Source organism: Nannobrachium achirus (genome assembly GCF_963921795.1).
Source record: "Nannobrachium achirus genome assembly, chromosome: 18".
Classification (NCBI taxonomy): Eukaryota; Metazoa; Chordata; class Actinopteri; order Myctophiformes; family Myctophidae; genus Nannobrachium; species Nannobrachium achirus.
The window spans coordinates 19447246-19470859 of record NC_137825.1 but is presented as its reverse complement, the minus strand read 5'-3'; the positions used below and the strand labels follow the sequence as shown (position 1 = coordinate 19470859).

The 23614-nt window shown below is 42.3% G+C and overlaps 1 protein-coding gene across 1 annotated transcript in view; it reads left to right on the top strand.

The window, feature by feature from the left end:
* The first annotated feature begins 3638 nt into the window (after positions 1–3638).
* Positions 3639–23614, top strand: part of rnf213b (ring finger protein 213b) — a 41512-nt gene continuing 21536 nt past the window's right edge. Inside the window, exons 1-32 of the mRNA XM_080747267.1 lie at positions 3639–3709; positions 4358–4526; positions 5153–6003; positions 6100–6255; positions 6352–6521; positions 7827–8104; positions 8224–8468; positions 8615–8821; positions 8934–9144; positions 9238–9293; positions 9377–9542; positions 9640–9786; positions 10313–10411; positions 10562–10690; positions 11056–11221; positions 12963–13130; positions 13290–13439; positions 13572–14194; positions 14295–14454; positions 14897–15114; positions 15498–15641; positions 15830–15982; positions 16098–17505; positions 17623–17807; positions 17906–18058; positions 18333–22148; positions 22303–22439; positions 22565–22663; positions 22750–22862; positions 22968–23081; positions 23190–23269; positions 23363–23519. Of these exons, the coding sequence (XP_080603393.1) occupies positions 4410–4526; positions 5153–6003; positions 6100–6255; positions 6352–6521; positions 7827–8104; positions 8224–8468; positions 8615–8821; positions 8934–9144; positions 9238–9293; positions 9377–9542; positions 9640–9786; positions 10313–10411; positions 10562–10690; positions 11056–11221; positions 12963–13130; positions 13290–13439; positions 13572–14194; positions 14295–14454; positions 14897–15114; positions 15498–15641; positions 15830–15982; positions 16098–17505; positions 17623–17807; positions 17906–18058; positions 18333–22148; positions 22303–22439; positions 22565–22663; positions 22750–22862; positions 22968–23081; positions 23190–23269; positions 23363–23519 (10876 nt within the window). The 5' untranslated portion in view covers positions 3639–3709; positions 4358–4409. The remainder of the gene's footprint in view (positions 3710–4357; positions 4527–5152; positions 6004–6099; positions 6256–6351; positions 6522–7826; positions 8105–8223; positions 8469–8614; positions 8822–8933; positions 9145–9237; positions 9294–9376; positions 9543–9639; positions 9787–10312; positions 10412–10561; positions 10691–11055; positions 11222–12962; positions 13131–13289; positions 13440–13571; positions 14195–14294; positions 14455–14896; positions 15115–15497; positions 15642–15829; positions 15983–16097; positions 17506–17622; positions 17808–17905; positions 18059–18332; positions 22149–22302; positions 22440–22564; positions 22664–22749; positions 22863–22967; positions 23082–23189; positions 23270–23362; positions 23520–23614) is intronic.

Genomic DNA, 23614 nt, shown 5'->3' with positions numbered 1-23614 from the left:
CAGATGGACAACAGATGAAGGCCAGGAATGCTGAAGGGGAGGTGAGTGTTCAACATCAAACCAGTTTCATAGGGCCCCATAGGAGAGTCAAATGGTAACATTATCTGCTCTCTATTTCATCTGTACTTATTTGTCATGCTCTTAAGCTTTCATCCACTCTTCGAATGTGGTCTAGGTTTACTGTAGGTGTTGGCTGTCTGTGTTTGTTAAGCAAAGCATTCATTTTACTCAGACAACAAGGACTCAAAACATGAAGTTAATGGGGACCACATGATACAAACGTCATTAAGGGGTGGTAACAATTTATTTCATGAATTGATCATTATAAACCGGTCAGGGTGAGTATTTTCTGATTGAAGTCATGCCGTCTGGTGTGCATTTTGTGTGTGCACTCAGATGGGTGTGGAGATCGTAAGGAGGACACACCCCTTTGGTCAAGAGGGTAGATAATACTCAACTGGGAGGGGGGTTCAGAATTGTGGGACATTTGTAGGACAGCATCCTCAGCTTGCTCAGGTACAGTATGTCTTCTGATGGCTTTTGTTCAACTGATACATTGATAATGATGAAATTAGGGGTGCAACTAATTCTGTTTTTAACATCTGGAGGAGACTCCCATCCAGGACTGGCTTCAGACACGTCTCCTGCAGAAGAATTGGCTCAGATCTGAACCCATTTATATAAATACTACAGAAAATAGTCTGTTTTAACTGTATGATGAAGTATAGAATAGGGCTTACGTGTTGATCAGACTAATAAAATTTGTAGGCTATACACAATTAGATTTTCTCCTCTCTGAAAACTCTGTTGATATATACAAATATATATTATTTTATATATGATTTAATATTATTTAAAACAAACGTGCTTCTCGATTATTCAATGAATCCAAAAATAAATCAATAGAATAATCACTAGGGAAGTAAATGCCTGGATCCCGGGACTTCTAGCGAAGTGATCGATATATGGTAGTTGCAGCCCTAGATGAAATTAAGTTTCAAGCAGTGTTAAAACCTCTGGCTTTGGGTTTGAGATGACAACTCATTGCTTATACAGTTATGTGAATGTAATATGTTCTTTAAGGATGAAGATTGCCCTTTCTCTGACACTCCTGCTGGTGGCTCTGTGTGCAGCTCAGAAACAGAGAAGACAGCAAAACTCTGAATGGGACTACAGGACTGAAGGTGACTACTTCACATAAAGTCATAGTTACAGCATTGTCGGGTGGAAACCTTGTGTGTCAAAAAACAATATGCCTTTTTATTCTTCTTTTTTTTAAATTAAAGTGGTGAAAATAACTGATTTGCAAACAACATGAATTTGAAACATGTTCATGAAGATATGGGGTTTCTGCCTGACAGCAAGGATATGTATGGTGGAATACTGTATTATGTATGGTTACTTTTTTTCCTGCCTCTGTAGCTGAGAAGGTGAACACCAGAGGATGTGCCAACCTCACCCTGGTGTTGGACAACTGGAAATATGCCATAATGACCCAGGTTAAAGACCTGCTCCTCCATGATCATAACACTGTGCTGCCTGACTACGGAAGGTTAGTGCATGTCCTCTGTTATTGCTTAATCAACAATTGTTTTTGTTTTTATTATTTAAAATATATATATTGTTTCACTGAACATTACATTTTTGGTTTCATCATTTAACGCACATTTGTTATTTTAATTTAGAATTGAATGGTCCACTAGAGGTTTTTTCATTGGTGAAAATTATAATTCTGAGAAATTGCAAGTGTGGTTGCCTATTTATATTATATATTGGTGGTGTTGCGGGAAGCTTGATCCAATCCTCAAATCCATGATATTGTTCAATCAAAAAAGGGATTAATAATTAAACATTCTGTGCTTATTTGTTTTCTTTCCTTGTGCTGATCCCACATGCCAGGATTCAGCCGCTATCGGATGCCCTGGGAGACCTGTACAAGGAGTTCAACGCACTGAAGGAGCGCCTTGGCGAGCTGACCACCAAGTTTGATGGGGTGGAGGCCTTCGTGGATGACGTGAGGGCCGGTAGGAGCCCTGCGCCCCCCAAAGCTGAACCGAGACCCCCAGGGCTGCTACCAGGGGAGGAGAATGCTACACCTACTGATGAGGGACACAGACCACAGGGAAGGAGGAATAGGGTCGTAGTCCGTCGGATCAAGAAACCGGGAGGCTCTCAAGCTTGAGACATGACCTCGAGTTGATATTGTCTCATCTCTGATAACAGAAGTGACACTCAAACTGAATCACTTTGTCTGAATTCACAATTACTAAAACTATAACATTCTTTAAAATTATAGTTATAGTGCTCAGTGTGAACAGCCTTTTACTTTGTCACTCAAATAATGATGAGGTACTATTGTATTGATATTATCTTCTTCAGCAGGGTAGGGTATGTTGTAAATATATATTTTTTTTTTGGCTTGAATACCTTATTTCATACTGTAGTGTAATGTATCTCATGTTACATTTCTCAATAGAATATGTCAATGTAGGCTACAGACAGTGTACAGTATTGTCAAATGATGGGACAGAATGGAGGCTGTGGAAATGTATCTTGTCTTTTGACGCTTGTCTACCACTAGATGGCTCCCTTGCATATACAATTATGTAAAACAAAAGTTTGAACTTGATACCTGGAAATGCCTCTGCCATGATATTGATGGTAATGTCGGTTATGTATTTGACAATAACATGTATGAGAAATGAAAGTGATAATAAATATTGTTTTCTGTGGTTCCCCTGTAATCGTGAAGTTAATTGGTTAGCCTATATACATGTATACTGTAGCATGTATTTTCACTATATTGTGTTTTATCACACATTAACTGGCTACTGCTAACCTTCCGTCTCAGACTCATCTAGATCCTGATCATTTTGAAAGATGGCTCAGGGTAGTTAAACAGAGTAGGCTAGGCTTAGGCCCTACACATCATCTTCAATGGGCCTGCCCTGGTGTACAAGATACCTCAATGTAAACAAGCCATGCCATGCCTTTCTTGGGTTTAAAATCCTACTTGTAGGCCTATCTGAACTGTAGCCTACTGTCCTGTGCTTTTCCTATGCGAACTGCTAATAAAGTAAAATAACAATAAATAATACACATCTATAGATCAAATCATGAAAATGAAATAAACAACATAGTAAGCATATTTAGCTTCCAAGGACCAAGAATTCGTCCGCTCAGAGAGTGGGCGCGTCTATGGGCTGGAGCCAGGCAAGAGTTCATGTAAGGACATGGTGTCATGGCATGGTGTGGAAGTTATAAGTTTCTTGTTTGATGAGATGCGGAGAGAAATGAAACTGAAAGAAAGTGGGCGTCTTGTTTAGGGATCCTCTCAAAACTATCTACAAAATCCGGAAATGAACTTTCATTATTGGTCGCGCTTTAAATCGCAAATAATTTGCCAGGTGTAGAATATCATTGGTTAATAAAAACACTTATCATAGTTATTAAATTACAGACATTTTATGTGTGGGTTTAAAGCGGCGCTGCAAGCTGCTCACTACAGCTGGCTAAGCTAACAGTGCAGTGGTGTTGTCGACGTTCCCTTGGAATTCACAACTGGATACAACAACATAACAGTCATGATATTTGCTTCAGAATCAGAAACCTATGAAGCGCCTGTGATAGTGGTTGATGCCAGCTGTCAGCGTCGTGTATCCTGCATGAGAAACATTACGACCGTCCTGTTTCAGGGCTAATTACGAAGGTACTTTTTTATCATTATCACTGTTTAATTATTTTCAACTGTTTCTCTCCAGTCTATATAGCTATTATTGTTGTACCATTCGGCCTATTATGTATAAGCTGTTCTCTACAGTGAATCAGGCACGTTAGCTAATTCATAATTACTACTGTTTATAACTAATTTATAAGCAATGTATAACTATTTCAGGCCTAGCATATAGCATTTTTAAATTCTTCACAAACACCTGAAAATGGTTTTGCAGGGAAACTTGCTCTGGTCCATAGCATTAGAAGGACTTCTAGGCTATGGACCAGAGCTAGAGAAACTTAAACATGACTTAAACAGTTAGCTCCCCTTCAACAAGGTGTGTGTGGTACAGTTCTGCAGAGTAGCATATTTAAATGCCTGTGAAATGGTGATGTTTAATATGCTGTTAGCTATCTGTGAACCTCAGCCTGGACAGGGCACAAGTGTTAATTTTAAACTCTTCCATGAATTGAGTACAAAGGACCCCAATGGAAACAAGCCATAGGCATTCTTGGGAAGAAAAGAAAAAGAAGAAAAAAAATCACCCCTTGTATTGTACTTCCCTGCACCTGTCTCACTCTCTGCAAACTGTTAATAAAGTATTAAATCAATCAATCAATCAAAACAGTTGTATGTGCACAGATATAAGGTGGAGGACAGGGGACCAGGAACTCCCCACCCACAGAGACACCTGATGGACCAGGGGACTGAGGAGGATAGTGTTGTCCACAGTGCCCATGGATCCCAGAAAGGTGCAATACATAAGGAGGATGTCGCAACCAAAAGACCCAGGACAAGGAGAAAGATGGAGGTAAGCGTATAAACGATTATAGTAAACGGTTTATATTGGTAAATTTTTTTATAATGTAAAAATTTTAACTATTACAAATGTGTATTGTAATATTGTTAGACCTGTATGTATTCTTTTCCATTCACAAGACAAGTACAATGTGTTAACATTACTCTGTATCAGTGAAGATTAAGTTGTTACATTATTCTTCAGTGGTGGAAAGAAACTAGTACATTTAGTTTACTGGAGTATTTCCAGTTTTCAGTACTTTAATTCTACTCCACTAGATCTCATCTCAGAGGCAAATATTATACTTTTACTCAACTACAATTATTTATTTGACATAGACTTTGAAGTTATAGACTTTGATTATTATTACAAAACATATATTAACCACTTCAGCTCTGTATACATTTCAGCCATTTGAAAATATTCGATCTACAAGCTCACAATGCGTCGCATGATCTCGCATCGTAGATCTGCTATTTTCAATTTGACGTACATTTTGATACCAATACTTTTATACTTTAAATTAAGTACATTTTGATTACCGGACTTTAACTTTCAGGGTATTTCTAAGATGCAGTATTGATACTTTTACTTGTAACACATTTGAGTACTTTTCCCACAATGTACATCTCTTTCAGGGACAAGAACAAGGTCATCTCTCCAGTAAAGTTCAAGATGTGAAAAAGAAGAGGCAACGCAACAGAAAGAAAAAGAAAGGCTTGAGCTGCCAGGGAGACAGGGATTTCCAAAGCCTTCCCGCACCTCAAAACACAGAACAGGCCAACATGGCAACCCAAATACATCAAACCCAAGACTCTATGGGAGTAGAACCGCAACAGGATGACCGCCAAGATGAAACCAGTCAACCCCAGTCTCCAAATAAAGAACAACATTCCATCGAACATTTAAAAAACGACTCTCATCGTAAAGATCTAGAAATGGTGCAAGCCCAGACGCAAACAAGGAAGTGTAAAGGCAGAAACAGAGCCACACAGACCCCCAAAATGGTTCAGAGCACGCAGGAGACCCAGACAGAACCTGCTGACCTCTCTAGGCCACACGAGGAGGCCACTGAAAATACTCAGCCTTGCCAACATCATGAACTATCTGACCAAAATCAACCACAGCAACCTGACAACACTATCAAGACTCAGCCAATGGAACATGACCACAAGGATGATATGCAGCCAAGTGACCAGTCTCATTCCTCCCGGCCCAAATGTGATGCTTCTCCAGGTATTAAAGGGGCAGAATCTGATTCCGCCGTGGAGGAGAACGCAAACCTCAAGGAGGAGAAGAGTAAAGAGGCTGATCCCTCTGTTGAAATTCCAGGCAGTGCCACAGAGCCGCAGTTAAAGGAAGGTGCCAAAACGATGTCATACGCCAACGTAGTGAGTGGAAATAGAGAAGATGGTGAGTCAGGGTCAAGGAAGTCAGCCAGCAGCAAAACGGATCAAAGCACTAAGACATCGCAGAGCCGGGTTAATCGGTAAATGTTGATCATTATATCCCATAATATGACTATCTTTAGATTTACCATAACATTTCATTGTACAGTGTGAACTTTTTGTTTTTCTCTCCATAGTGATCAGACACCAGTGAGAAGTCCGCCTGGAGTTCCCATGTTCACCTTTCACATCTACGCTGTGTTAGACAAAAAGTTTAGATTCGACCAAGTACATGACAATCTGATGCTGTGTCAGGAATATGGATCTTTACCACTTGAAATTACACATTTTGTGTGAGTTGATGTTTGCCTTTAGTTCAAGATAACCAAACCAGTCATATACTAAACAAACTAACATAGATATTCTCCATCTAATATTAACCTACACAGTGGCTTCCATCAACAAGCCTATTTGATAGAAGCAAGACTTTCCGTTGAAGAAAGATCCCTAGAAAGAGGAGGACAGTGGCTCTATGGATATGCTGTCCAACAACGACAGAAAGAGATTCCAGAGATTGCCACAAGGCGAATTACAATTCCACTGGATTCTCAAATTACTGGTAAGAATACAAATAATATAGCCACACTTGTGCATTCACAACACAGGCAGAATGTCTTTGACCTTTTCTGATGATCTACTGTTCATAACTAATATGGTAATTTCTCCAAGGAATCTCAATATGGGTTTTAGTTCCATAATCTTAGATTAGTGGAGTCCCTGAGCCTAAGGGCGGCTTGCACCAACACGGTTTAAGCCTTAAACTGGTTTAAATCAAGGTTTATCTTTTAATCACCTTGCACCAAACCTTAAACCTAGTTTTCATTAATCAGGTTTAGTTTTAAACCATCCTTTTAATCTTCGTTTGAATCTTCACTGTAAACCTGGATTACTGTTAATCCTGTTGCACCACTACTTTAAACTTTGATTTAAACATCAGTAAGGGATTCATTTTAAACCTGCTGTAGAGGTGGTTTAAATGCAAACATGCCATTGACATGAATGGGGGTCCCCCTCCTGTGAGGGAAGCCTCACAGCAGGCTTGCAACTAACTGCAAGCTGCAGACAGCGTTTCACAGCTGAAAACAAACATCTCATCATATTGTTGTCTTCACTACATCCTTGTAGTACTGTACATCGGCTATTTTGAATTAGCGAACAATTAGCGGGACATAATACAGACATTTCCCACTTCCCAAGCAACATGGAGACGATTTAATTTTCGAAATCGCTTCATAATTGACTCAAATGTGAATATGATCAAAACTGTGGTCTTTTCTTGCTTCCTAGATAGCCGCGCATCGCATCGCAGGCTCAAGAGAATAGCATATTTCAGTTTGTTTACATGAAATCCAAGATGGAGGACATTTAATCCATGAATTAATCACAGTTTATGGTTTTAATCACAGGTTAAGGGTTTAATCACAGTTTTGTTAAGCAATGCTTAAATTTAAGTGGTGCAACGCACCTCGATTTAAATTAAAACCTTGATCAACAAACCCTTGATTAACCCTAAACTAAGATTTATTTAATCCCTCTTGGTGCAAGCCGCCCTGAGAGTTCGAAATGTAGATCAGATTTGGATTTTGGGTGTTAAAGATATTATTTGATTCAAATGTATATTTCTGATCGACATAATGTTTGCTGAGGTAAATCAAAAGGAATAAAAAAACAGACTCAGCTTTTGAAGAAGGCCTATGACCAAAAGCCTGCATTACAAATTACAATTTGAGTGTGTAGATGCTTCTTTTTCATTCATGCTCTGCAGGTTGAAATCCCATCATTGTTTTGAGTTCCCTATCTTTATTTCTATTTAGATGCATTTTTATGCCTTACGTAAAGTAGCTTTCACCTTTCTTCTATCTAGAGCTTCACCTTTATGAAGGCTACATTGGTCGTGCTGAATATGGGTCTGTGTTCGGTTGGTTTGGATCCATGATTGGCTGGAACAAACCAAAGGAGATTTCAAACGCTTGGCAAAGGTCAGCCAGTGACTTGCTGAACAGAATCTTCCAGAATTGGCCCCCATCCAACAAAGATAACACTGTGGCCTTGGGCCAGAAACTGACACATTTCATGAACAGCTTCAGCTCTGCTCCTCAAATGGTGTTTTACCCTGATAGTTCACAGCCACCAATGATCAAGGTTAGTATAACAGCCTCAAAGGTATTATTGGATATGACTTACTAATACTAATACTAATATAGCACTCAATATTCAGTCAACAGTCCTGGTTTTCATTCATATACCATTTTATTTGACAGGTGTCAGACCTGATTTCAGAGCATTTACTACACATCTTAAAAGGAGACACTCAGGATAAAACATCAAGAAACTGGATCAGAGCCAATCCGGTTGTGTTGGGCTTGTCGGTGTTTATATTGACCAGACAGTGCAAAATAGATCTTGGAGAGAAGGGCTGGGCTGGGCTTTGTCATCTTCTGTCATCAGACACTGCACTGGACAACAACCTGGAAGGGTTACGCAATGACTTCCCCAATCCACAGTTGTATGTTTTGCAAAAGCATTACATTATTTTATTCATAATAGTACTACTGCTACTACTAATATTACTTAATAATAACTAATGGTAAAATACTAATACTTATTATAATGATACATCAGAAATACTCACACAAAATGTTCTTTCTTCAGCAATGTGCTTGGCCTGATAAACCACTGTGCACAGCAACGAGTACCAGAGCTTGTCCTGCTCATTCCCCTGCTGCACAAACTCCGACAACCAGGTGCGGATGCTGCTAGAGTTGGTCCAACTGTGGAGGAGGAGAACTGGTCAGGACTGGACAATGTCAAATTTATTAACTTTAGAGAGGATATCCGAAGCTATTCTGACAAAAGAAAGTGAGTCCATCTCACCTTTTTAGCTTTCATTTCCTGAAATGTTGGTCTAGACTTGATTTCATGGATGTTACTTTTTATTCATTTCTTCCTTTCTTTTTCCTTTTTTTTACAGGACAATGCTGGTGTCGATCCAGAAACACATATCCGTGGTTAAAGAGATGCCCCTGGTTCTGGACAGTTGGTTGTCCCTCGTAGCATTTGAGGACATTCCAGAATTCTCCTCTCTGACTGGGATACATCCAGGACACTTGATCCAGAGTCTGCTATATAGGCTCCGAAACTACGAGTCTATGAATAGCAACAGAATGCAACAAAACGGGGAGGTAAGTCATATTCAAATACCAGTTGTTTCACTTTTTAAAACATATTGTATATATAACATGTTCACCAGCAACAATTTGTTTCCCAACATATAGCTTACTGAGAAGATTCTGAGCCATATAATTGCGAGCATAGAAAAACACAAAAAAAGGTAATCATTTCTGAAATATTTGGTAATTATTACTGATGTTATCATAATGACAATTTTGCACTCAATCTATACGACGTCTATAGGATGATAGAATCTGCAAACTTGGAATCGGTGTTCTTGAGTAGCATCGGTGTGGCCAGGAGCACATGCAGACTGGTGAAACTTGTCCCAGGGTACAAGACTGTTGTGCTGTCCTACCAGGTAGTGCTAACATTGGTGGATATGCTCAATGTTGCACTCAGCAAAGAGGTATGAAACTCGTGCTTTGTGTGAGGTAACTAACATTAGTTTGAGTTTATTATGACCCTGGAACTTCATTTCACTGCGTTTTGTTTGTGCTCAACAGCCCAGGGATGGGGATGATAAGATCTCCAAGCGACTGTTAGATGAGGTGGTAGCGCTGCAACAGCTGATAAGTGAATGGAGAGATAGGCTGTTCCACAAGCCACTTCAAATCAAGTGCAACTCATTAAGCTACCCCAAAGAAATTGAGGTATGGTCCACTCCATACCTTTTTTGCTTATTTTATTTTGTCTTATTAGTGTGGTTTCCCACAGGGCAACACACTATTGTTCTTGACGTTTCTACTCATCATCTGATGTAACTTCTTTCTCTAAGGGTTTTCCCATAGAAGTACTTGTCCGAGGTACTCATCATCTGATGTAACCATTCACCCAATCAGACATCACGATAACTTGATATTGTGATGTCATCCCTTCTGATTGGTTGTGGTTGCCAATTAGAGAGTGAGATCATTATATCAAGGCATATATATGGTCGGACTGTATATATTTTAGTGATTTTTAGTGATTTGATTTTAGTGATGCACTGATCGGTTGGCACTTTTAATTTAGTTGTATATGTTACAATGACTATAAAGATCTATTCTAGTTGCTAACTGCTCTCTACGGTTGCAACAAAGCTTGAGTCAAGGGCAACCACACTTGCAATAAATAAATAAACTCACGATAATTTGCAAGTCATTCAAATTCTGCTTTCTTCTTGTATTGCTACTGTAGTTATGGGATTCACTGCTGAAGGTGGAGTGTTCTGTTCAGGAGGTACTGGTCCAGTGGAGACAAGATGTGCAGAAGGATCTGAGGAAAAGGATTTCCATGGTATGGACAGCAGTCATGTATTAATGGACACATGCACACGCACGCACGTACGCACTCTCACACACCCACACACACACACACACACACACACACACGCACACACACACACACGCACACACGTGTACTTGAGTTTTCTGGTTTTCTTTACAGACCACTGACGTGGATAAAGTCATGGTGTGTTGCCATGAGTCGTCCATGGGGGCCATAAAGAAAAGCCATGATATCTTACAGACGTGCTTCCATGAGCTCTGTCAGACTGCTATCAAGGACATCTGCCAGGTAAAGGGTTTATAGAATATACATGGTTAACCTGCCAATCGCTAGAATGTTTGAGAGAATAAAAATATTATTGTGTGCTGTGTTCAGCACAATCATAGCCTAGTCATGCATTTAGCAGATCCACTTGGATTAATGCAAGTGTTAATGCCTTTCTTGAGTGTTAATGCCTTGGTTTCTTGCAACTAGATGTTCCTTTCGATATCTGGCTATTGTGTGCACTGTTCAGCACAAGCATAGCCTAGTCGTGCATTTAGAATACCTCTCGATATTTGGCTTTGTACTGATGACTGTAGTCATAAGGCTGTGCTTGTGATTGGTCAACATTAATAGGACTGATCTTTCTGATTACTTGTATGTGTTTTCAGAGAGGGGAGGAGGGAGACCTGATGCGAGTACTGTCCTCTAAAGTGAAGGATCCTCCCTGCGCGATCATATCATCCATCGTGGTCGAGTCGGCAGCACGGTTTGAAAACAACCTTGTGTGCCTGCTGCTTAAACCACAGTCTGCCATCAGCCACCTTCTTTCTCATGGTTTGTTACTGTAGTTACTATTTATTGTCTCCACCAGCCGAAGGCTGAGGGAGAGTATGTTTTCCCCTCCGTCCGTGTGTCCGTCCGTGCGTCCGTCCGTGCGTGCGTGCGTCCTCGCAGTTTGTGAGCGCCAAATCTCAGTCGCCGTTGGCCCGGTCGCTGCCAAAGTGAGCACACACATTCCCTGGATGCCAATCTAGAACCTCTGCCCTAAGTTTTTCAAATGGGCCTTTTCTAGCGCCACCTAGTGGCCGATGTTTCGCCTCCGTGCGTCCTCGCAGTTTGTGAGCAGCTAATCTCAGTCGCCGTTGGCCCGGTCGCTGCCAAAGTGAGCACACACATTCCCTGGATGCCAATCTAGAACCTCTGCCCTAAATTTTTCAAATGGGCCTTTTCTAGCGCCACCTAGTGGCCGATGTTTGCAAAACACATTTCTGTGCACTATTCTTACAGATTTTGTCCAAAAATCCTACAAATCGGTAGGCAGTATCTCGACAGTCATGTGATCGACACGGATCTGTCCGATTTTGCATATTCCATCCTGATTGGCTAAGATTGGCTTCCAAAGTTTGTAGGATTGTGTGCGTCCTCGCAGTTTGTGAGCAGCTAATCTCAGTCGCCGTTGGCCCGGTCGCTGCCAAAGTGAGCACACACATTCCCTGGATGCCAATCTAGAACCTCTGCCCTAAATTTTTCAAATGGGCCTTTTCTAGCGCCACCTAGTGGCCGATGTTTGCAAAACACATTTCTGTGCACTATTCTTACAGATTTTGTCCAAAAATCCTACAAATCGGTAGGCAGTATCTCGACAGTCATGTGATCGACACGGATCTGTCCGATTTTGCATATTCCATCCTGATTGGCTAAGATTGGCTTCCAAAGTTTGTAGGATTGAGCCGTTTTGAACAAAATGCCTCAAATCACAAACGCAAAGTGCAATTATCATGAAATCGCGCACACATGTTCCCACTAGGCCGAGGAAGAAATGCCACGTATTTTTTTTAAAAATCAGCCTCATGGTGGCGCTATAACAGGCCGATTTGTGGTTTTACCTATAACTCCACCGATCAGTTCACCAGGACGCACGGTCTGGTGGAGACCTGTGCTCGGAAGAGCAACGCACTCCCTAGAGGCTAAGGATAAACCATTCCCCTGCATTTTTCACATCAGCCTCTTATAGCGCCACCTTTGGGCCGACTTATGTAAAACACATTTTTGGATATTACTCCTTGAGATTTTATCCAAAAATCATGCAAATCGGTACACAGTATCTCTATAGTCATGTGATCAAGTCCGATCCGTCTGATATTTCATATTCCATCCTGATTGGCTAACATTGGCTTCCAAAGTTTGCAGGATTGCTCCGTTTTTGAACAAAATGCCTCAAATCATCAACGCAGCTTGCGATTACCGTGACATTTGCCACACATATTCCCACTAGGTCAAGGAACAAATGCTACCTTTTTAACATTGGCCTGTTATAGTGCCATCAGCAGGTAGACTTTACCAAAACACATTTTTGGAACACAATGCTTCAAATCATGCATGCAGCGTCCGATTGCCATGAAAGATCTAAGGTGAAGAACATATGCCACCCTTTTTACATTGGCCTATTATACAGTAGCACCACCAGGAGGCACAGCCTGGTGGAGACCTGTGCTCGGAAGAGCACTGCTTCTAGTTTATTGTCGGTTTTCTTTTGTTTTCCAATGATAATGATTTATGGCTTCTCCCGGTGCAGTGGATTGGAAGGAACTGCAGTTGGATGATGCAGCTCTACAGGTGGTCCAAGACTGTCAAAGGACACTGGGATGCCTGGTGGAGTCACTAATTCAAGGACATGTACCACTGGGACATCTGCAGACCACACTGGACTGCAAAGAACAGTTTAAGAAACTTTACAGGCAGTGTAAGAAACCTTTTTAAATGATGATAATGACGATATATTAACTGTTAAATAGACATTATAAAAAGAAGGGGAAAGAATACTTCATTATTAATATTGTTTAATATTTCTATTGTTTAAATGATTAGTTTGATGATGAGTTTTTTGTAATGTCCTCTTCAGATAGGAAACATAATAAGATGGAGGCCATCCCTGTTGATGCTGATGGTATTCTGGCTCAAAGAGAAACCGATTTAAAAGCTTTCAATCAACAAAAGCAACACATGGACACACTGATCAAGATGATAAGGAAGGTCACAGACAGCCTCACAGGTGAGGTCAATCCTTGGTAGTTTCCTAAACAATGTCTGAAATCACATTAAACAGAATGTTTGCAAAGTGCTGACTTCAGTATTGATACAGGCTTATAGTTGTGTTCTTGTAACATTGTTCTTGTATCACCAGTTGCTGAGATGTCCACTCTTGAGGACCAACACAGACACGATCTACAGTCAGTACATTTGAACAAACTGGTGGCTGTTCAAACATTTGTTAACCCAGACACATTACCTGGGACAACTCCTGGACAGATCCTCTGGTACGACACAGATCAGCAGGTTCTGGAAATGGCCAATGGAATGCATATGCTGGGTCACAGCAACTTGATTCTCAATTTATGGGTCAAGGGTGCAATGGAGGCAGCTTTGATAATGCAACCCAGCACGGTACCTGTTCCAGTAACCTTAAAATGGGTCTATGACTCAATCTGGGAACCACTACTGAGAGAGTACTATGAGCTCGGACAGAAGATTGCCATTGCACACATCACCTTCAAGGAGCTCGATCAGGTTTTGGTGGAAATAGGGGACCAGGGAGATGGGACACTGATAAAGAAAGAGCTTGATCTAATGGCTGAGTGTTGTGAGCAGACAAGCCTTGAAGACAACTGGGTCCAGTTGAGGAACCGTCAAATCCAGAATTATCGGCAGCTCCATGAGGCAGCAGCCTCAGCAAGTGCAGTGTTAAGAATTCAAGCCGAAATGAAGCTTTCTGGGGACTTCAGGGAAATCTGCATACTTGCTCAACTGGTAATAGTGGTGTACTTTGCTTGTCAATCCATTCATGATAATAATTATTTTACTTGTTAGGCATATAGTTTTCTCACAAAACGATTTGCTAATTTAACAGAAAGAAGACAGATTCAAGCAGAGGACTCTCGGGTCCCTCACCCGTGACTTTATCCGTGCCAAGGAACAGCTGTCCACCGTCACAATGGAAAACACTGCATGTCTAGAAGAATTCCTAAAGAGTCAAACTCTTGTCAGCTGGGTCAAAAATAACCTTAAGAGTAAGATATTTATGAATATATGTATACACGTTATCTTTATTTTTATGTCACATTTTAATCGTTTACACTGTCATGTGGCAAATAGCAAAAATAACGTGTTTCAATTTGACACATCGGCTAAAAAAAAAGATTTTGCTTATCATGCTCAAAATAGGGATGCCAAGGTTAATGTTGTAAAAGTAAAACAACCTATTTCTAACCATATCTCCATTATTGGTCCTCAGAATGCTTGCTATAATATAGTATGGTGTAACATAGTGAACATTATAGTGAGCATTATTGATGCCCACTCTGTGTCTCAGAAGTGGGCTGTAGATTGTTCTGAAAATGGATGACATCACTGACATCATACACGAGGATTTCAAACTAGATTTCAAAAATGCAATGCAATCTAAAGGAGATGCCTGCCTGCTCTGTCAGTTACTGTATATTTTTTCATCAGATATGGGAGATGTGAAGGTTTTCGTTGAGCTGGCCTCCATATCTGCTGGAGAGAATGACACCGAGATAGACCAAGTGGCCTGCTTCCATGATGCAGTGATGGGCTTCAGCCCCCTTCTCTACTCTCTCTCCCCCACTGCTGGTTTTAATGAGTTCATGACCTGTGCCAGGCAGGTGTGGGACACACAACGCAGGGATGAGAAACTAGCAGACAAATTGGTATGTATTTCTTAATTTTTGTTTCCAGTCCAAAGTGCTGATGCTGTGGAGGGGTGACACAAAACGTGTTGTTTCGCACTTCATTTCGAGCTTGTGGATCTGCTACTTTTGAGTGACACCATAGTATGATAAAGTAGGGCATTAATTTACGAAAAAACAAAGTTCAAATATGCTACGTGATACGTGGTTAGCTTATAGAGCTGTTATTTTTGTCACGTGACATCTTCACTCGAGTCTGTCTTGGTGCATTGACAACACACTGGTTTAAGAGTCTCATTATTGCACTGTATGATTGCTATAGGACTGGAAACGGGGAAAGCTATGGAAAGGTTTTTAAATGTTATTGTTAGAAATGTGTAAGAACCCTGTGTTTTGCTATCCAGAGGGACTCTACTCGTTTGCTGAGCTGGTTGAAGGGCCTGAAGGAGATGCATGGTTCTGTGGAGCAGTCCTCTCTCTCCCTGGCTTCTGACATTAATGCCCAAGGGGTCTACCACATAAGAAATTCTGAGGGAAAAGTAAAGAAGGTACAGTATATCACAATGAGGAAAATCTTCGGTCAGCATGGTCTGAGTAAGCCATTTATATCTGGCTTTACAGTTGTGATACAAATATATTTGTTAAGTCAAGTTAGAATCTACCCAAATCAAGAAATACAAATTCTCCGGCAGTCCGGCAGATTTTATGATGAATTGTGTTAACTGCATCTTTGCAGAGATCTCTGCAGAGCCTCCTTCTGGTCACAGTGGAAAAAGCCCACGAGCAGAAGAGCTACAGACTTGCTGACCTGTTAGAGCTACGGAACAAACTCATGCTTATGTCATCTAAAGGAGAACACGGCAAAGAGCAAGTCAATAGGTTCACACAGGTCAGTGACATTCCATCATGTACCGGTAGGTTTCATCACAACAGCACTAATGTGAGGTTTTCACTGTGTATGTTCTGAATGATAAATTGTATGAATCTCCCTTTTTTGATTCTAGGTCTTTGAAGGAATTCAGAGACTGGGCACTATCCTTCTTCAGATGCAGTCATCAGGAAACATGCTTTTTAGGGACTGGCACGCTCAGGTCCAGTGTTGCCCAGAGCAGCAGCCATGTATCCAAGTTACTTTCCCCTCCCTGCAGGGTAAAACCATGTCATACTGTGGGGAGGTGACGGAACAACTACAGGAGCTATGTCGTTCCATGGAGACCTGCCATAAAGAATGGTGTTCATTTGTAAATGAGAAGAGGGCTCTCTATCATGTGCTGAACCACTACACCTCAGAGCAGATGGTGTATCTGTGCCACTGCATATTCAAAGTGTGCCAGTGGCAGGCTCCGGTCCCTCAACAGTTGTGGCATTTACTTCATCCCATAAAGCCCCAGTGCACGCTTTCTGATCTTAGAAAGGCCTTTGCTAAAGCAACAGGAAAGCCTTCAAGGCCACAGTCTCTGAACGAGTTGGATGGTGGTGAAGATGATCTTTCTGTCTACTCTGAATCAACTGCAGCAAGGGAACGTGACAATGACATTGAAGAATATCTGATTGAATCCTCCTCCGAAGATGAAGACGTCATCTATGAAGATGCTGCAGACGTATCATCCACAGGAGCTGGGGAATGTGATGGTGAAGATTTGATTGCATTTTCCTCAGAAGATGAAGATGTCATGGATAATGATGAAGATGCTGCAGATGTCTCACCTTTGACTGAGGATGGAATCATGGAGGAGGATGCTGAGGAAAGTCTCGAGGACCTCTGGAGCCGATTCAACAGAGACATGCCACTATATCTCCACCAGCAGCTTGACATCTCCACTCTGGCTCAGATCCTCTCATCCATCTCTGACACAAACCAGCAGCATGTATCAAGGAAGCTACCTCCTGCTCTTCAAGAGGGAAAGCCCAATCTGGTTCTTTGCCCAACCACAGAGGTTTTCTCTACCACACTGTCCTTTTACATGGAGAGCCCGGACCAACCACTGCCATCTTCTGACGAGGTGCTGATCTGTGTAGAGGAGACCACAGAGGAGGAGGTGGAGATCTTCCTTCGTCGAGCTCTGGGTCAAAGCTCCAAAGGCAGCTGCAAGAGGATCTATTCTCTAGTCAACCCTGGCGTGCTGAGCTATGATGTCAGCATGGCACTGGGGGAGCTCTTTGAGCACCTTGAAAGAAATGCGGACCCTCGTTATCGTTTGGTGATGGTCAGCCCTGTTCAGCACCAGCACAGATATGTGCCCTCTTTCTTCAGCAACCACAAAGTGCAGGCAGGAGTGGGTATAACCACAGAGACCGCAAGGAAATACCTACGCCACCATTTCATGGCCCCAGTCCTACATAGCTCTGTCTCGCAGATCTATCCAGAGCAACTGTCGGTCTGGATGGTGTCATCTGCACGCCCTGCAGTTGGTAAGCTAAATACTGTACCTGTTTTTTTTCTGTGTCATGTGCCTTACAGCTGTGTTTTATAATAAAATGATATGACAATATTTCATAACTATTAACTTTATTTTTTACCTACCATAGGGAAATCTCTTTATGTGGATCGTTTGTTTGAGAAGTTCCAGAAGAGAGTTCCCAACACCCGACATGTCAGGATAAGATTGATTGAACCACAGGTTGAGGTAGACACCTTCATTCAGACTCTGTCTGATAGACTATCACCACTCAGAGAACAAGACCCCGTACTCCTTCACATCGACACGGCTGCAGTGAGTCTATTGCCGTTGTTTGAGAAACATTTTCTCTCTATGTTCATTGCTGGTCCAATTATTGTGAACTTGACATTTCCTATTTTCTTCATTATCAGGTTTATTCTGGCCTGGAGGAGCTTCTTTTCCGCCTGTTAGTTCTGGGCTGTTTGAATGACAGTCAGGGAATGCTGTGGAGAAGAAATGCAGCTCACTTGATCACTGTTGAGGTCCTGAGGCCACGTACACCACACAGTAACCAACCAATGGAGGTACAAATGTTATTTTCACACAGTGTTTTGATCTCTATTAAGAACCCTAGCTAGCATGCTATTTATCATCTTCAAACACAAAATGCGTCCCATTGCGATGCATTGTAAGCTTGTAGGTTGACTATTTTTGCAAATATATTTAGAGTAGAGACAAAACAAAAGGGGCTGAGCATGGGAGGATTTAAGTGCTTAAACTGCGTACAAGCTGAAGTACAACATTATTTATTGGTGACTTCTTATACATTTATTTGTATGTGCTATTTTGGCCTCACAGATGAAACTTGGACTTCTTGACGTTCTGCCTACCATTACCTGTCGGCCTCCAAAGGAGGTGAAAGAGCTGTTGTTGAATAATCGAAGGCTGCCAACGAGGAAGACCTTGGATCCACTCATGGATGAGCAAGAATTTGCCAGTGAAGCAATTCAGAGACCTTATCAATTCTTAAAACTCTTCAATAGGAATCAGGACCTGGATCCATTTAAGTACCAGGCAGGGTCCAAGGTGGGGGATGCCATCGACTGTCTGCACCACTTCCTTTCAAACTGTGGAATGCTAGATCCATCTTGGGCAGAATTGAAGAACTTCTCGTGGTTCCTCAATGTGCAGCTAAAAGACTGTGAGAACTCAATTTTCTGTGATCCAGACTTTCTTGCCGACCAGCTGCCTGGTTTCAAGGGCTTCATTGTGAAATTCATGATCCTGATGGCACGGGACTTTGCGTCACCATCTATGGACCCCTCTGATCAAAGCCCCCTGCCACATGTACTTGACAACGCAGAGGATGACCTCATAGCCCGTCTGACCATTCGCAAGAGTTGGGAAAGTGAGCCTCACCCATACATTTTCTTCAATGCAGACCGAAACTCAATGTCTTTCCTTGGTTTCCATGTGAAGAGCAGTGAAAGGGGACACACCCTCAATGCAGTTGTTCCTCACGGAAGTAAGGTGCTAATCGGAGATGTGATGACACTCAAACTTTTTGAAGGTTTGGAGCGGCAAAATATCTGTCTCACTGAAGACTTTGACCAGCTGCCTCGACGAGACAAAATCAAGAGGATTTCATGTGTTGTTGGTGCCGAGAAGGGAATGAGTGGAGGTTTTGATCCAGACCCAACATATGAGCTCACGGCTGACAATGTAATGAAGATGTTAGCCATTCACATGAGATTTCGGTGTGGAATTCCAGTTATTATCATGGGAGAGACAGGCTGTGGCAAGACTAGGTTAGTCCGTTTCCTTTGTGATCTTCAGAGGGAGGGAAGAAGTGCAGTTGAGAACATGAAACTTGTCAAAGTTCATGGAGGAACCACAGCTGAGATGATCTACAGAAAGGTGGACGAAGCTGAGACACTTGCTAGGAGCAACCGCAGAACCCATAAACTTGACACCATTTTATTCTTCGACGAGGCAAACACCACAGAGGCCATTTTTGCGATCAAAGAAATTCTATGTGACCAAACCGTTCAAGGGCGTCCTCTGAGGGCAGACAGCGGCTTGAAAATAATAGCTGCTTGCAATCCTTACCGAAAGCATTCACCTGAAATGGTGGAACGCTTGGAGCGTGCTGGTTTAGGATACAGAGTGAAGGCAGCAGAAACTGAAGACCGTCTTGGCAAAGTTCCTCTTAGGCAGCTGGTGTACAGAGTTCATCCCCTGCCTCCAAGCATGGCTTCCTTGGTGTGGGATTTTGGTCAGCTAAGTGATGCAACCGAGCTCTCCTACATCAAGCAGATAGTTCAGAAGCAAGTCGAAGACCACGATCTGCCAGCAGTTTGCAAAAGCATCATTTCGAATGTGCTGGCGGCCTCTCAAAGGTACATGCGTCGTCGAAAGGACGAGTGCAGCTTTGTAAGCCTAAGAGACGTGGAGAGGTCCATGAAAGTGCTCATTTGGTTTTACCAGCATGGCTCTGTCCTGTTACCCAGTTGCAAGGGCATCAGCACTGCTCTTATGACACTGAAGTGCTTGGCTCTTGCAATAGGAGTGAGTTACTACCCATCTCTCGTGTCCAAGGAAGGGTATCTTTCTGCAATCTGTCAATACTTTCCTGACCCCCTCTGCACCGTGGGCGCATTGCAACAAGAAATTTCATCTTGCCAAGACTTCTTCCTTCAGAACATAGAGACGAGGGAGACAATAGCCAAGAATGTAGCCCTCAAAGAGAATGTTTTCCTCATGGTGGTTTGCATTGAGCTGAGAATACCCCTTTTCCTGGTTGGCAAGCCAGGGAGCTCGAAGTCCCTTGCCAAGACGGTGGTTGCTGATGCCATGCAGGGTCAAAACTCCCATTGTGAACTATTCAAGAACCTCAAGCAAGTTCATATGGTCTCCTTCCAATGCAGTCCCCACTCAAGTCCTGAGGGCATCATAGGGACATTCAGGAACTGCGCCCGTTTTCAGAAGGATAAGAACATGGATGAGTATGTTTCCGTGGTGGTGCTTGATGAGATCGGTCTCGCAGAAGATTCACCACAAATGCCCTTGAAGACCCTCCATCCACTCTTGGAGGATGGTTGCATTGACAACGACAAGCCAGATCCACACATGAAGGTTGGGTTTGTTGGCATCTCCAACTGGGCTCTTGATCCAGCAAAGATGAACAGAGGGATATTTGTGTCCAGATGGGATCCCAGTGAGAATGAACTGGTAGAAACTGCCAAAGGGATTTGTTCATCCTCCAACCAGATTTGTCTCAAAATCAAACACCTCTTCTTACCTTTGGCAAGGGCCTTCTTGAGAATCTGTGCTGTGACAGCAAAGAATCAGTTCTTTGGTCTCAGGGATTACTACAGCCTAGTCAAAATGCTCTTTTCTACAGTCAAATCCTCACAACAAGAGCCAGATGACAGCCAGTTGCTAGAGGCAATTTTGCGCAACTTCAGTGGACAGCCTGAAGGATTTGACCCAGTCATATTCTTCCAAGAGGTTTCCCAAAACGTCACACAAATTCCAAGGCCATGCACCCTGCAAATGGTTGAAAGGAATCTTGATCCTTACAATGACCAAGAATGCAGATACCTGCTTTTGCTCACCACTAACAATGCAGCTCTCCACATCCTTCAGCAACAGATCTTTGCCAAAGGAGACCACACTAGCCCAGAGATTGTGTTTGGCTCCGGATTTCCCAAGGACCAGGAATATGCCCAAGTCTGCCGGAATGTGAACCGGGTGAAGACTTGCATGGAGACCGGGCGTACCGTCATCCTCCTCAACATGCAGAATCTTTACGAGAGCCTCTACGATGCCTTAAATCAATACTATGTTTACCTGAGTACGCAACAGTACGTCGATTTGGGACTGGGTTCCCACAGAGTCAAGTGTCGTGTCCACAAAAACTTCCGGCTGGTGGTAGTGGAGGACCAGAAGAAGGTCTATGAACACTTCCCAGTGCCCCTCATCAACAGGCTTGAAAAGCACAGGGTAGACAGAAGCACTGATCTGACCCCTTGGCAGCGCAGGGTTCTGGACAAACTACAGGAGTGGGTGAAAGAGTTCGCCGGTGAGGACTCGGAGGATTTCAGACTGTCAGACGTATTTGTCGGCTTTCAAGGTGATGCCTGCGCAAGCGCTCTGTTACAGGCACTGGAGAGGATCGTGCAAAAGCCAGGGGACCATGCTGTGGGACAACAGTCAGCGACTGAAAGAAACAAATCACCGGAGGACATTGAAGCAAACAAAACAGTGGAGTCAGCAACTGACAAACAACAAGTAGAGGTTAACCAGGTGGTTGATGCAATGGATATAGATCACAGTGGCAAGGAGCAAAAGAACGAGTCAGTGGAAACGGCAGATGACATTGTCATGGAGGTGTTGCATCATGGGAATGAGGACAACACCGAAATGGAGACAGAACACAATCTAGTGTCTGTTGAGACAAATGTGGAAGACGAGGTCTTTCAATCAGCCAAGCGCTTCCTGTTGAACTGTGCAACTCCCGACTCTGTGCTGAGGCTGAAGTATTCAGGCTTAGCCAATCAGGAGAAGGAGCAGCTTCAGATGATTTACTTCCAGCAGCAGCATCATCATTCGCTCCGAGATTTCCTGGAATTTCACCTGAACAAGCTTCATGACTCCAGCAAGTTTGTTGAGGTAGGCAATTTACCATTTTCACACGACGGCCACTTTGGTCTCACTTCATACTCACTTCATACGGTCCATAAACCACATCTCAAACAGTTGGCTATTTTGGTCTTTCTTACACATTCTGAGGTGCCTTCAGTGTCTTGTTTCTGTATTTCCCAAGGTCACAACATTCTCCAGTTTACTAACCAGAGCGGATATGAGAGTAATGGCTCAAACTCTTGGCCTGCACACAGAGAGCATCCTCCTGCTCTCCCTCCATCAGTTTGACACTGAGGTGTCCTTCTGCAGCAAGATACAGTATGTTACCATACAGAAAGGTTTTATAGGAAATAAGAAAGGATTCTTCTATGTATTATATGAAGATTATAAGTCATACATTATATATTAACAATTTCTCTGTATCCCTCCTATTAACTGCCCAGGAGTTTTATACATGCCAATGGCCCTTCCCTCCACATCCTGCTTGTTCAGATGGACATAGAGGAATCCCACTGCAGTGATGAGCTTATAGCATCCGCAAAGTAAGTTCTCTTATATAAATAAAATAAGCATTTAGTTTTATGATTTACTTCAAGTATTATTTGTTAATGATTTCATTCATGTCTAGATACTGCACCATGAATTACCTGATGCCACTAAAAGATCAGGCTTATTGCGTGGTGTTCGTTGCCAAGCTCTCCAGGATCCCTAGTCAATCTCAATACATTGGATTCCAAGGAGGTCAGTATTAATTGTATTTGCGAAGTGCTACCGTACCTACTCTTGTCTAATAACGTACTTGCATTTGATCAAAACATTAAATATTGTTTTTGTCATTTGTCAAAGGAGCCTGGCACTCAGTGCACATTGATGACCTCAGGGATTCAGAGGACATGAGTTTGAACCTGTCTGTTTTCTGTGGTACTCTAATTAGCAAGCTGCTCCACCCTGCGCTGTCAGGTAAAAATGGTAAATTATCTGAGCCATGACTTCATCACTACACAATGTATTTTTATATGTCCACTTTCCTAAATGTAACCAAAGTGTAATTTCCCGGTCTGGTCTCAGTTGAACAAATGGAGACAGAGAATGAAACAGAAAACTCAGAAAGACACTCTGAAAAGGATGTGAGCACAAACTCCACAAAGGTAGATAAACATAGCACTGCACTGTGTCTATTGCATACGGTACTCTAATGTAACACAACACTGACAGCTTACACCATGGAAATGTCTTCACAGATGGAGACAGCTCACCTCCACAGTCTGTCATTGGTGAGGTCTTGCATCCAGAAAGCTGTGAGTTTGCTGAGAGACCCCAGTGACGTGAAATCGAGGAGCATACAACGGATGTGCCAACTCCTGAATCTTCTGGGAATCGATCAAGGACATATAGGAGGTAAACAGATAATCATCTAGATTTACTGTATATCTAGCATTCATAGATACGTATACAAAAATGAATTCCTTATAACAAATGTTGCCAACATACAC